The sequence below is a fragment of the Egretta garzetta genome, unplaced genomic scaffold, assembly GCF_000687185.1.
Source record: "Egretta garzetta isolate BGI_Z169 unplaced genomic scaffold, ASM68718v1 scaffold172, whole genome shotgun sequence".
NCBI lineage: Eukaryota > Metazoa > Chordata > Aves > Pelecaniformes > Ardeidae > Egretta > Egretta garzetta.
In genome coordinates this window covers 4,567,591-4,582,783 of record NW_009258951.1, presented here as the reverse complement: position 1 = coordinate 4,582,783, position 15,193 = coordinate 4,567,591, and the positions used below count along the sequence as shown (strand labels likewise).

The 15,193-nt window shown below is 42.0% G+C and overlaps 1 protein-coding gene across 1 annotated transcript; it reads right to left on the bottom strand.

The window, feature by feature from the left end:
- Positions 1 to 12,060: 12,060 nt before the first annotated feature.
- On the bottom strand, positions 12,061 to 12,303 carry LOC104122333 (serine palmitoyltransferase small subunit B). Its single transcript, XM_009634442.1, has one exon. The coding sequence runs from the start codon at positions 12,301 to 12,303 to the stop codon at positions 12,061 to 12,063; it is 243 nt and encodes an 80-aa protein (XP_009632737.1).
- Positions 12,304 to 15,193: the final 2,890 nt, after the last annotated feature.

Sequence of the window (15,193 nt, the reverse complement as noted above, 5' to 3'; positions counted from 1 at the left end):
ATCATCCATTTGTAAAGGGGGAAAAAATGGAAATTTGGAAAGGCAGTTTTGATGTAGCGAAGCTCTAAGCTGGTGTTAGCAGCTCAGCCATCCCTTAGTGCTGTCTCTCTCTGTATTTGTGTCACACTAAGCTCTTTCTCCAGTCTCGGGAGCTTTGTTGCATTTTTTTACTATGTAGAAGAGCAGTTAAGAAAAATCCATAAAGGTGCTGGGAACTAAAGGTACACTTTATCTCATGACAGCAACTTAGTTCAGCATAGGGAAGGCATAAAACCCTGCTGAAAAAATGAGAATGCGGCTGCATAGCTAACCTGAATTACCACTACAACAAAAATGTTTTATTATACATATTTTACAGTAGCTACACCTGCCAGTAGTGCTGGGGAGGTGTAGATAAGCGCAATTCTAGTGACCATTGGGCCAAATCTGTGGAAATGGAACTTCAGAACTTTAATTTGTAGCCTGTAGCCAATGAATGCATCCTGTGTCTGGATGAGATGTGGTTTGGGTTGTGATTTTTCTGACGGAGGTAAAAATGATCAAGCCGTTACCTTACCTACTTTGGTAATAAGCTTCCTGTTGTTGGCAGGTGGGAGTAATAAAAGCTTGTTTTAAACTGTGCTGTTTTGATCAATCCTTTGCCTTCCTCTCTAATATTTTCCTTCACAGTGTCCCTCAGTAATTTCAGACGTATTGCTGTCTTGTCTGTCATCCTGTGTGTTACCGGAGACGTCCCTCTTCCTTCCCCGCCGTGGTCTGTTGCCAGTCAGTATTAGGTTTCAAGCATCTTCCAGCGAGAGTCTTGTCTGGAAAGACATCATGCTACGGGTGCTGAGCAAACAAGTCATAAATCTAAGTATATTGCTTGGCTTTTTGTGTATTTGTTTGCTGGCTGGTAACGCATAGTAACAGCTCTCCAATGAGTGGGTAAGCTGCGTGTATCTGAAACCAAAGTTCTAATTTTAGGTTTTCAAGTTTACAGTGTCCCTTTAACTTTTGAATAGTTGGGAGCCAAAAGAGGCTTAGATGGTGTACCAGCAAATGAAATGTTTGCCAAGGCCTTCTTGCTGACACCGGATAAGTAATTTGACAAAAGATACTTAATCCACAAGAAATAAAAGGCTGCCGCTTACCCTGCATCTCTTTCTGAAAATCTCTATCTGTGGGTTGAGCCGCAGCTTAAAGCTCCTCTCCTTTTATACCTGCAGAAGTTGCTTCAGGATTTTAAATCATAACTGCTTAATGATTAATTTGCACCCAGATTTTGATTTATTTTGAATTGGAAGAGTTGAAGCTTAACGTCCCACTAGTTTGCTTGGGGAGGAGGGGGGTTGCTTTTGAGATACGAATATGCGTGCACGTGTGTGTGTACCAGTTTGGCACGGAGTTACGCGTGATGGCGAGTGCCAAGCAGTAGCAGTATGTATAGCAATACATGAATAGTAACACAGGTGTAAAAGGGCTCTCTGAAGTAGTTCCGTGGTTAAATTTGAAGTGTACTTGCCACATGTAGTAAGCTAGTAGCAAGGCTAAAAAGAAAGAATACTTTTCAAAGTATTTAAAAAAAAAAAAAAGACAGCGCAGCCAGCTGATGAGATTCTGTTTCAGCAGAGAAGAGAAGTTTTGTCCTTCAAAACAGCCAACGTTTTGTTCTTTCAGAAGCAAGGCTTTTACAGTGAGAAACCAAATCAGGCTTCATGCAGCCTTCCAGCCTGTGACTGCAGCTTCCTGGCTAGGAACGGTGGGAAGAAATAGTTACTTACACTAAGGGAGCTTCACTCCCCTCCCAGCTAGTGAATTACTGGGGGGAAGAATGGAGACAGAAAGATTAGATTTAAATTCCCTGGGGGTTTAGTGCTGAATTTCCATTTTGGTTAATGATGAATCACTTGGGGTTTGGGGGTTTGTTTGCCTTAGTAAACAATGTGTGCAGTAGCTCCCATAAGCAATTGATGTATTGCTGTGATTCTAGATAATTTTATTGAAATTCAAAGTTCTATTAAAAAAAAAATCATTTGTCATGGGAAAAGCTGTCCAGAACTTTGTAATAAATGTCTGAAAGTTTGGTTTTGTTTTTTTTTTGCTCACAGAAAATGGAGAATGTTATGTTGCGTAAGTTGAACGTTACAGCGCAAAAGCTGGATGATTGAGGGAAACAAATACACAGAAAGAGGTGGTTCGGATATGCAAGCACTACTTTTTGAATTGCATATTGATGATGAAAAGCCCAAGGTTGATAATTACACCTTTAACGGCTTTAAAAATCTGTTAGTAGATACTCTTATGTAACTACAGAAGTTCCCAAGTATGGTTCAGGTGGAAACTGCTTAGGAAAATGCTGTTAAAATCATGCCAGATAACTTACCTTTGTTGTATTAAAAAGACTGCTTCTGTGCCAATTTGGGGAAATTACAACCTGAGGAATAGCATATGTGCAAGTTGTCACTGAGATACTGATCTGGTGGAGAGTTTTAATAGACTCAACATTATTTTAGTCTCTTTTACTCTTAGATTAGACACAGGGAATTGCAGGGGAATATTGCATCATTAATTTCTCCCTAAAGCAGTTAGACTCAGACTACTATGTAAGTTGCTGCTATTGTTTTGTTGTTGGGTTTTGGCTGAGGGAAGCATCCTTTCACTGGATACCACTGAGAAGAGCCTGGCTCCATCTCCTTTACTGTCCCCCATCAGGTATTGATGCACATGGATACGATCCCACTGGACCCTCTCTTCTCCGGCTCTCTCAGCCTCTCCGCCTCTGTCTGGAGTGCTGCGGTTAGGGAGGGGGAGGAAGGAAACAGTGAGCTGATCGTGTCATTTCCAAACAGGGAACATAGTGTGGGAAAACCTACGCATATAAAATTTCTAGGAATGGCCAAGTACGCTTTGCCTGAAAGGCTGCCATGTCCTGGTGAGACACGTGGGTCTCGCTTTAGTCAGGAAGCATCTACAGTGGCAGGCACTTGCCTGTTCTTCTGTAGAAGTTGCCAAAGAAAAATTGAGATGTGCCTGTGATTAATGCGATAGTCCACCTGATGTCACTATTCCTTCATGTTAATGGCCCCAAAAGCAGTCTGTTCAGCTGCTCTACAGAAAAGATGGCTATAAACTCTGAAAAACTTGTTTATGCCATTGTAGTTACTAATATTTTCGTTTAAGTTTAAAATAATATAACACCAACCTAAGGAAAAACAAAACAAAAGCTGCTTTGATCCTGATGTTAAAGGACTCACTCCTGGCAATCTGCTCCTCCTGCCGGCAGATTCGCCTCTACTTACGCCTTGCCAAGGCCACTTATTGTAGCTGCATTCTCCCAGAACAGTTAAATACAGGGGTGAGACTTACCTGTTGGGTTTTAGAGGGGTTCTGGCAATGTTTGCTATAGCTCATTCCAGGGCATAATCGCGTAGCAAAGAATATTCTTGCTGTCAGAATTTACTGATGTTTTCTGTGCTTAACCTTCATCATAAGCTTAGGATGGGGACCTGGTTAAGACATGTAAGAAACAGGAGATGAAGTTTAAAACTTGTTAGGATCTCAGTTCCATGATGAAAGACAAAGCGTAATCATCAAGAAAGAAAAAGTGCCTTTGTGTAATTTGAATATTCAGCTTTATAAAATGAAACGATTTTGTATGACACAAATCCGCAACTAACGTACCTTTTCACATCAACTAAGAAAATATGGCAGGTGTGCCAAGCACTGAAAGGGCTTGAAAGACTGTTTAAAATAATCCGTGCTCAGTGACAAGTTTCGTAAGATAGAAGGAAACCATCTAAGCTGTAAATTACTCGACTGGTTGTTTGTATGCTACTTAGCATGACGAGACTTCATGCTGCATGGGCTGTAACGATTATATGTTATTAATGTAGGTCTTTTTCAATTCATACATTTTTGTAGGGTGGATCTGAGATATACAGGACTGCCATTTTTAACCCATACCTCTGCTGAAATGAATTTATGCTAATGTATGAAACCTTGACACATTTAAGCCAGTATGAATGCTGCAAAAGAGGAACCCCTCGAAGTCATTGTTTGAAGCTCTAGACTTTTCCTTAAAAAGTGAATGATAATATTGAAAATAATCCAGAGTTAGGTCCTTTAAGGAGCCCTGGAAGCCTGGAGGAGCAGAAGTGTTCAAGCACTTTGTGTGGTGCTGTCCAGATCTGAGGTTCTCTGAAGCCCTGTGGAAGCCTCGGTCAGAGGCAGGCATGCAGGTTCCCAAGGCAGCAGACACAGAGTTAGTCCCAAAACAGAGGATTTGCAGAAGCTGGCACACTGAGGAAGGAGATGCAGGAGCCAGCCCAGTGGAAGTGCTCATACAAGCACAGATGAGAGCGATCACGTTTTGGCCGCCCTCTTGGCTGGCTGTGGGAGCCTCCCAGCACCTCGGGGCTTCCGTGCCTGTTGCCGTACCCATGTGTTAAGCTGCCTGGTCCAGCAGGTGGCTGGTGTTGCCCAAGACTCAGATCCAGCAAAAGGATGTGTACAATCCAAGTAGGATTTAAAAGGAATTCTTTTCCGCCCAAACTTGTGACAATGTTGCGACAGCTGCTGTTTAACCGTGGCAGCCTCTGAACACCGTATATAGCTCACTCGTTTACCACAGTTTCCTCCTGCCTGAATTTGCCCTTTCCCAAAGCCTGACACAGTCTCTTGGAAGGATTCCTATTGCTGCGGCCTTCCCGCTCTGTAAGGAGGTCAGCCCAAGTCAAAATGCTTTGGAAAAGTTTGGGTATTCACAGCTACTCCAGGTTTTATCTAAGTTTGAGTCAACTTCTTAACATCACTGCCTGTAATATAAACATAAAGCTTCTATAGGTGTCACTGACAGGTAGCGTACAGTGAGAAACGCACAGTGCTGTATATAGGTCAATAATATCTGATGCAGTTGAGCTCATATGCAATCCCTGCACTCCAGCAGGACGCGAGATACATACAAGATTATTTAATCTCAGAAACAGATTCTTTTAATGTAGGCTTTTAATAAAATGTAAAAAAATAATCAAAAGTCAAAATCAAGTGTTAATGGCCTTTAATGCATCACTTCATTATGCAGAGAAATTAGCCATGCATAGATGTGTAAGTGAAGGTAGCCCTGGATATCTTCAGATAAATCTTCCCAATGGAAAAGGTTGTTACAGGATATGAATACTTTGGCGGGGGTTATTTGGGTTTTATTTGAACTTAACCAGCTTTCTAAAAAATACAGGTGCTTCTCAACAGCATATTTTAATTTGCTGGGTGACGCTCTATAGCCTCCACATGCAACACACAGTGGGAAGCAACAAAACGGTCTCATTTGTCTCTAACCAAGCATGTGCCCCTGCAAACTAGAGCCGAGGGAAGAGCCAGGACCCTCCAGAAGCCTGAGATGATGCTCGGACTGCCAGCTGGGCACTGGGTTGTGCCCGGTGTGCTCCTTAGACTCCCCTTCCCAAATGTGCCTGCTGCCCCAAGGGGTGGGAGAGGACTTGCTAAGTGACTTACAGTCCTTGTGCACCATGTGAACCAGGTGTTTTAATCAGGCTCCTCAGTGAAGTATTAACAAGACATTTCATATTTATAGACAGGAATCTACACACGGATTATAAAATGGGGAGGTTAACAGGTCAGCGCAGCCCTTTTGCCTGCACTGCCTTAGAAGGTGAGAGCTTTGGATACAAATTCTTCCTCTAACTGGCAAAGCCACAACATGTCTCGTCTTAGATGGCTGCCTGGTGGCCCAAACCCCAAGCACATTCACTGACTGAATGTGTTGGGGTTTTGATTTGGGTTTGGGTTTTTTTTTTAATATGGTGATTACAAATTGGTTTGAGCAAGGTCAGAAATCCCATGCTCATTGAATGCTCAAGCACCTTCAAACTCATCTTCTATTTTCATGCCTGACGTATCCTTAAAGAGGAGCGCTGTCAGCAGGAGGGTTGTGGAGAGCCTCACTCCAGCACATCTCGTATTGGGAATTGTAGTGATGGATACAGATTCAAAGCACGCCAAAAGGAGACAGCATTTGAATCCTTTGTGTCTTAGATGAATGCCATAGCCATGAGGCTACTGGATTTCTCTCCTTTTAAGGCAGTCACATACCAGCCCCGTCCGTCTGTACAAACGCAACTGGCAAATAGAATTTGTGAACTCACGTGGGATAAGCAGGAGGCAAAACCCTTAACTGCTCAGCTGCCACCCTCTGTTCGGCCGGGTACCTTGAATAATCTTCTGGTAAAGTTTAGGAGCCCTGATGCCTCTAGTTTTAAACTGCAAAGAAATAGTGGAAAACCTGCATTAGAAGATTATTGACCACATATTAAGAATCTAAGCTGAAACAGGCAATATTTTTATATACGTTTTCTACAGCTTTCAAACCAGAAGAGGAATAATGCCATTATACATAAAGTGTTAACTCTTGCCTTTGTAGAAACATCCTTTTGAAATACTAGGTTATTAGTTAATGGGTTTTTTTCTCATACATTCTGAACAAACAAAAATAAATTGTAACCAAGTTAGCTGTATAAGAAGGGACAACATTTTAGAGTCTTGTGGTTGTAAGAGCCATGAGGACTCCTCTCTACCCTCAGCTGTGCTTCTCATTCCAGTTCTTCAGACAGGGCAGGCAGTTCAGAAGGGGAGATGTGAAAGTCAGCGAGGTGAGTGGGAAGCTATGGATGCTGCGGAGAGGAACAGAGGCAAAGCCCTGGCCTCCTCCGGGAGGCATTAGCAGGCAAACATTTACACTTTCAAATTCTTACTTTTGTCCCTCTGAAAAATAGCTAGAAAAATTTCTATGTAAATACTATTCCATACAGTATTTACACTGTACACTGGAAACGTCACCAATATAGGAAGAAGTAATTTTCCCTAACAAAGACAACTATAACTAAGCCGTTGCATGAAGTAGTTTCAGCTGAACAGGAAAGTTAGGCAGAAAGTTCCAACCAGGCACGACTGAGTAATTTAAGGTCAGCTTTGTAAAAGGAAACAGATCTGCTGTAAACTCAACGTTGTTCTAAACAAATACATGCAAGATAAGAAGGAATATGTTCTGCAGGATGCAGAGGCTACTAAGTGCTGACAAGTTCATCTTAGAAACAGGATTTTCAAGTCAGATAATGAATAGCTAAGATAAGAACTCAAATTATGCTCCGATGTAAATAGTAGAATAGACAAAATGAATACGTTGTAGTAGCAAAATAATAAAAGTAACAACAAGGAGCATGAACTTATCTTGGGCCTCTAAAAACTGTTACAAGTTGTCAGTCTGTAGGAGAGGGGGGAAAGTTCCATGTGAACAGAATCATTATCTTCATTGCCTTTAGGAAGTTGAAACTATTTGGATCGATAAAATACAGATTATGGTTTAATGAGAGATAAGCTGTAAAAGTCCTACAGTCATAAACCTTCATAATGAGGAGGCTGTGAATCTACCATTATGTATTACAGCTGTAAAGATCAAACAGTTCATAGTGAAAAGCATGAGCAATTTTGTTTTAGCAGATGTTTATTGTTTTGTTCTTTAGTTTCAACTCTTGCTGAACCAGTGCTGGCAAGTTGTGCAATTTAAATATGAGATTCCTTTTAAAAAGTCAGCAAAACAGCGCTCTGAATGGTGCTCCACATCACCCTCACCTTCCTTTTTGATGCATAGCACCACAGTGACTTGAACTTCCCCTGGATAAACACGGGCACCAGCAGGTCAGATCTATTCACAAAGGTGGGGAGCGGAAATGATGTTGGAGTACCAGACTGGCTGTATGTCAGGAACTGCCTTTGTCAAATTAAGACTGCATGTTTAAGTCCACATTTGCAAATAGTAAAATTAATTCCTTTATTGACAGCAAGTCACTAAGCAGCACACACTGCGTAGGCGAGCCTGCGCTGTGGTCAACCAGGCCTAGGAGTGAGCACCTCTTATTCATGCATCTGATTGATAGTAAATCCCTGCAAACAGCAACTGCAACCAACCGTCTTTTCTCCCCCACACACACACCCAAACACTCAGCCCACACAGACAGTGGAAAACAGGCATATGGAATTAGCAGCCATCCAGCGTGGCAGGCACTGGTGGTAAGGATTGGATGATCTCCTGTTGAGCAAGCAGATACTCTGACAACCTTGAGGGGACAAACCAGCCACCCCGGTGTCTACCAAACAACCTCCTGCTCATGTAGGCTCTGTCTGTATGAGTGTTTGTGCAAAAACTGTCTGCAGCTGGCTGGCTGGTCTATGCCAAAAGTTTGTCCCAAAAACTTTGCTTGTTCTTAGTTGTGCAAGAAACTTTGGCAAAGAGGGATGGAAATGCTCCTGGTTCTAGGAAGAAGTCACGGGGAACTGAACTTGGAGCAGGTGTCTTTAGAGAAGGGTGTGCAGGCAGGAATTACAGGGAATATTCCATTTCCTATTCCTCTTGAAATACTTTCTGCTTCAGCCATGCATTAATAAATCTAGTTTTGCAACATTTTTCATCAGGTTTGAAAAACAAATGTCGTGGCCGCTCAGTGCAGACTGCTGAGCCAGTACAAATTCCACTGATTGAAAAAAATGTTGAAAAATACTGAAGCAGAGTGTTACAGTAGTTTCTACCTCCACAGCAGACAGCCTCTGTTCTCACACAGCTGGGATAAACGCATCAAGTTGTGGTGGGCTGACTCAGGCTGGATGCCAGATGCCCACCAAAGCCACTCTATCGCTCCCCTTCTCAGCTGGACAGTGGAGAGAAAATATAATGAAAGGCTTGTGGATCAGGATAAGGACAGGGAGATCATTCACCACTTACCATCACAGGCAAAACAGACTTGACTTGGGGAAATTAATGTATTACCAGTCAAATCAGAGTAGAATAATGAGAAATAAAACCGGATATTGAAACCACCTTCTCCCCACCCCTCACTTCTTCCTGGGCTCAACATCACTCCTGATTTTCTCCAACCCCCCTCCCCAGCAGCACAAGGGGACGGGGAACGGAGGTTGGGGTCAGTTCACCACACGCTGTCCCTGCTGCTCCTTCCTCCTCAGGGGAGGACTCCTCACACTCTGCCCCTGCTCCAGCCTGCGGTCCCTTCCACGGCAGACAGTCCTCCAGCGTGGGTCCATCCCTCCCACGGCACAGCCTCCTTTGGGCACCCCCTGCTCCAGTGTGGGGTCCTCCCTGGGCCGCAGATGGAGATCTGCTCCCCTGTGGGCCTCCATGGGCTGCAGAGGGACAGCCTGCTCCACCAGGAGCTGCAGGGGAATCTCTGCTCTGGCACCTGGAGCTCCTCCTCCCCCACTGACCTTGGTGTCTGCAGGGCCATTCCTCTCACATATTCTCTCTCCTCTCTCTGCTGTGATTGCTGTTTTTCAGCAACTTTTCCCCCTTCTTAACTGTGCTATCCCAGAGGTGCTACCACCATTACTGATGGGCTTGGCCTCAGCCAGCAGCAGGTCCATCTTGGAGCTGGCTGGCATTGACTTTATCAGACACTGGGGAAGCTTCTGGCAGCTTCTCACAGAAGCCACCCCTGTAGTCCCCCTGCTACAAAACCTTGCCACACAAACAAAATATGCAAGTGCATGGCTAGTTTGATAGACACCAAATTATACCAGTGCCTGACCTTGATCAAATTTGCATTGCTGGATGAGCATGCACAGGCCTGAGATTAGCAAACCTGGAGCCATGGCCTTATTCTATCAATTCAACCCCTCGGGCTGCTGGCCAGAGCGCAGCTTCCAATAGGGAACCTGCCCAAGCAGGTTAGTGTTTCAAAACTGAAATTGTGGGATGGAGTTTGCATGTAATATTTTAAATCCTGTTCTGTAGATGAGAGCCTTGGTGATGTGCAGGGAAAAGATTATAGTGAGTAAAATCAATCAAGAAGTTGAGGGTTTTTTAGCTGCCACTTGGGCCTTTGTTTCCTTCTGAGCTTTTTGGTGCTTTCCTAGTTCTCTCCGATTCACATAGATGAGCTATCTTGGCTGCTGGGGAAAAGGGATGAAGAGCTGAAATGGCATTGCTGTCCTGAGCAGACAGACACACAGGAGACAGTGCGTGCCGACGGACTGCCGCACGCAAACAGGGCAGCTCAACAGACAGGATCCTACGCCGGCTGTTGCAAAAGAGGCACCAGGCACTTCAGGCAACCACAACAAACACCATGTGGGTTTGGGCTGGAGAGGCGGGGAAAGGGTGGCAATGAACAAAAACATGCCCAGGGTAAGAGTTCCTACTTCTGCAGCCTGATGTCAGAGTCCTTAATGTCGACAAATACTTTGGATGGATGTGCGTAGTCTTCTACTGTAATTTAGTGTAAACAGATTTATGTTGGGTTGCGTATCCACTGAGCTTTCTTCACAGGTATACAATGCAATATGTGCACATCTCTCTGGCATGGATAATGCAAAATACTGCATTTACTTATCTGCACCATGGACTGACAGTTTTGAAACAAAATTATTGTCTTCATAAACAGTTTCATAATTGAGATAACTAAAATACTGTGTTTCCCTCTTCTGGTCCTAGGCATCAATAAATGCAATATAAATACTGAGCATGAAAGCTGCTAGGGGCAAATGTAAGATATTTATTACTTTAGCCATTATATTACTTTAATAAACAAAAAACTAGATTCTAACCTGAAAGCATTAAATAGATTTTTTTCTGTAAACTTAGAGATTACTTGGGTACTGTCAAAAGAGTTGTAAGTTTAAGCTCAGCTGCTCTCATTTTCCCAAATAAACTATTTTCATATCCTATCTTATTTTGCTCTAATTATAAATTGGGAAAGTAACTGAATCTCATGTTAAGATGGCAAATCAGTGTCTTCACTTAGTTTTATTTGGTCTGTGACCAAATCTCATTTCATAAGTCATTTGATTGCCACTCACTGATAACATCTTATTCTTTTGAAGGAGAGGATATTCTAGGAGCATTTCTATGCTGGAAAGATGTAAGAAAACTCAATTCAAGGTGGGTGGGAGCAAAGTTGTGCTCATATTACCTTTATGCGCCCTGCTACTACTCTGTTCTTCTCCTGGGATGATATGGAACACCAATCCTAGTTGCCAAGTTAATTACATGGGTACTCCATCCCTGGCCAGCGCCAGTCAACGTCCGCTGTGGCAAGCCGGCAGCACAGGCATCTTGTGTTTCTAAGGCTGAAGCTTAAAAAACACAGACTTTGAAACAAAGCCAATAACAGGGTGTCCAGCACATTAGTTAAAAAGTCTGCAGTCTCAAAAATTTATGTTTCAGACACTACTAAACAGGTGGAGTATAAAAGGAGGTGAAAAAGGGGGAAGAAGGAGTTCAGGGCAAAAGGAGAGACGTATTTTAGGTAGGGTTTTTACTGGTTTTCAACTGAAAGGTCCCTACCACAACTGAATAGGTAATTTCATGGTCTGTATATGATATGCATGCTTTACCAGTCTTCTAAAAGTAAAACAAAAATTATCTTTTTTTTGAAAGTCCAAAAAAATGATAATTTTATTATAAATGTTCATGGAAGTAAATCCCCACATTTTTAATAAATCAACTGCATTATTTGCATAATGATGACAAACCAGTCAAGTAATTCATTGTATTAAATAATTGAGGAAACTAAATAAATAATAAAATCATTCCATAAATACATACATACCAAGCTTAGAAAAGCAGCTTATAGGTGTATAGTATTGTCCAAAACCTTTCAGGTACATATCTCTCCTGTCAGCAAAGCTATGGCAGGCAAAAACAAATGTATGCCATATAACTTCTCAAGGTGAAAACTCTCCATATCCAAGCAGCTCTCCCTGGAATAACAAAACATGCAGCACAGTTGTTTCTGTACCAAACCCAGTTTCGTAACTCCAGCCAGTCTTTAAAATTGAAAGCTCTTTAAGAAGCGGTCAGTCAAATGATAAAAACAAGGACTGATTGAAATTGTTTTGCCAAAACAATTTGCTGTCAGAGAATCCCAAAATACAAAAGAACATTAAGAGATACTTCAGAATAAAACGGTGCATACACCCTGAACCTGTTTCTAAACAAAACCGGAGTGTTAAGAAAAACACTTGTTTGATCCAAAAGTCAGCGTCAGGTTGCCAATGTTACTTCAGGATAGAAACGGTATTTTCATGTTGGTTTCCAACTAAGTGCAAGAAGAATTGAAAAGCTGTGCTAACGTGGACAGGGACAAAGATGTAAGCAGCGTATAATAGCATAACTAACATAGTAATGTTGAACGTGTAGAAGAGTAGTTTTTCCCAGGGCTCCATGAGATAGCTGCAGGTGATTAGTTCAAACTGGCAGTACAGCCAATAGAGATAGTTCTTCATGCTCTTGATATCCATCTTCAACTTTGTGCCACTTCTGAAAGCCTTCCCTATTGCAATAAAGGATAGTTAGTAGAAATAAAAACCTCACCAAAAAAATGGCAAAAAAATATATAAAAACATCGTATGGGCAGCAACTCCATGCTACTCAGTTTGCTCATACTGACCATTTTTAGTAAATGATGTTTTAAAAAAACAAGAGATCTACAATTCCAAAATCGCAAATACATTTTAAAGCATAAAACATGATCCGACAGTAACTGACTAGCAAGAGTCATTCTTTTACCCCATCCCATAAAAGTCTTCATTTGTATTCCTTTTCCTTTCCTTCATTCAGTTCTGAACATGACAGTCCCATTTAGACCACTGTGTACTGGGCACCATTATTTACCAAGGAGGCTCCACAAGATCTCTTTTTTCCAGAAATCGATTACCCAATAATTGTTGCAATTCTGTTCTCCAAGCCAAACTCTACTTTCGTAACTTTTCCTTGCACCAGATTATTTAAGACTCTGTTGATGAGGCTTAATTCAAAAACCACTTCAAACCCCCTCTCCTTCACCACTCGTGGATTTTGACATAGAACTTGGCTAGAAGTCTGATTTCTACTGACGCAGACTGAATTTTGTGCCTCACGCTTCAGTTGCTGCTGGAATGCAAACTGGGGGTATGCAGAATACCACACATACAGAACTACAATAAAAGGAAACTATATACAGATTATCCAGCTGCTTCTGCACCAGAGATTGAATTGGTCTGTTGCCAGAATGAAAACATATAAAATTATTTTAAAGCTTTGTGTTCAAATTAATGCTAATAATTATTGAGTATTACATTACATAGTTACCAGAATACAGAACTGTAGGGGCAAAGGGAAAACAGGACTATTCCAGTTAATGGTGCTTCCTGTCATTTGGTAAAAGAGAGGAGACAAAACAAAAACTGTGATTCCCCACTCTTTAACTGGAAATTTAAGAACTTCTGATGGTGTCAAGATCTGTGGAAAAAAACCTTAATCCACACAAATTAAATACAACTTCATAGACCTACAGAGTGGGATTTTATCCTAACAAAAGCCACTTCCTAAAGTTTTTAGAAAAATGTTGCCTCACCTTTCCCATTTTACTTCCATAGCTTCCCCACCTCTTTTCTGCCTGACAGGTGAGATAAACTAGACAATGCTTCTGTACTTAAAAATTATTAACTACTTCTAGCAATATGCTGACTATGTCCATCACATTTCTGTACATCACATACAGTTTTTACTAATCTAGGTTATACTTAAGCCTCCTACCAAGAAATGTATTGCCAAGCTATTTTGAGGACTTTTCTTAGAAAAATTTGATTTTGTAAAAAGTAGAACTTACCTCTTCACTTCTCCCTGATGACAAAATGTAGAGGTGAGAGACGCTTCCTAACACTTCTGCCTTTTGCAGCTGAACAGCTCCTATACAAATTGAGAAGCAGAAACAATTAACTTTGATCCTCAATTACAGAGTGTGTCCTCTATACCCCGCCCTTCTTCACTATTGCTAAAAACTCCTCTGGCCAAAGCTCTCTGCATTATGCAACAAGGACAGCCATCGTCTGGCTCAGTACCGCGCTCTCATGACAGCATTAATTTGATAATATCTACAAAGCCAGAGCTGAGGAACTGCAGGTAGGGAGGAACATACAAGACTGAAATACTATTTATGACAATCAGCAAAAAATGCTTACAATTAGTGCCTTCCCTAACTTCAAATCTCAAAAGATATCTCTGCTTCTGTAGGGCTTCATGATGCAGGCTGCCAAAGTTCCTACAAGGTGCAATTTAATGTTCATGCAAAAATATGTTGTCAGAGTTAAGTAGCCACAAAAATGTATTTCAATTAATATGTCACAGGGAAGTCTCTGGTGAAGCCACCACCTCCTGCAACCTTTGATTTTTACCACTTTCAGACAGTTCCCAGTCTTCCCTGCGTCAGTATCTCCCAGCCCCGTATACGTACCTCAGTTGTCCTCATCCAGAAAAAACAGAACGGAGAGAACACAGGGACAAGATTTCTGCAAGGAAAAGATGGTGAGTTTTTCTTATAAATTCTACAAAATAAAAACAAGCCACAAATGCTTGAATATTTAAATGATCTAATTGGACAAGTAAATTAGGTAGGAAGCTGCACAATACATTATGTTCTCAACTATCTGCCTGCAGTCAAATCATTTCCAAACATGAATCAGTTTCATTTTGGGAGAATACGCCACGAGCAATGTCTAAGGCATCTGAGCCTCACCTTCTTTCTTCCCTTCCTTACCAAACACAGCCTGAGCTGATCTATTAGTAAATGCCAACCTACTCCCTCAACGTTTTTTTTCCCCCCGTTTCCAACAAACTGAAGTTTTCTGTCTACAAACTCTCCACTTCCCATAGAAAGTTCAGAAACAGTAAACCACTGCCCCAGCAGCAGGAGTCAATATGCCCCATGCCCTACCTTTCTCCTGCAGAGCGAGAGTCTGCCACAGGAATGCGTCTCCTGAGCTGGATGAACTACTACATCTGGAAGATATAACTTAGGCTGAGGTCTAGAGCATGGACTCATCAAACGTGAAATATAATTGCCCTGGAATAGTGCTGCAGGATTATTATCTCAAGAGTTTCTACATTCAACCAGACTTTTTCAGCTACATATTTCAACGGAGGATGGAGGGCTGTGGTGGGAAGGGGAGTTTTTTACTGGTTTTTTTTCCATTAATGTGTTGGTGAAAAATAACATACACACAGGAGAAACAACATTTGACTACCACAGTGCCCGCATTCTTGGCAGGCCAGCATCCCTGCTTTCATGTTACTCACCGTCCCTGAAAGGTGGGTCAGCCTCTCCTGAATCCTTTAGAAGATGCACTGGCACAGCACCGATTACCAGGGCAG

Coding starts and splice junctions, on each gene's coding strand:
- LOC104122333 (XM_009634442.1), bottom strand. CDS start 12,303: ATGGATATCAAGAGCATGAAGAACTATCTCTATTGGCTGTACTGCCAG.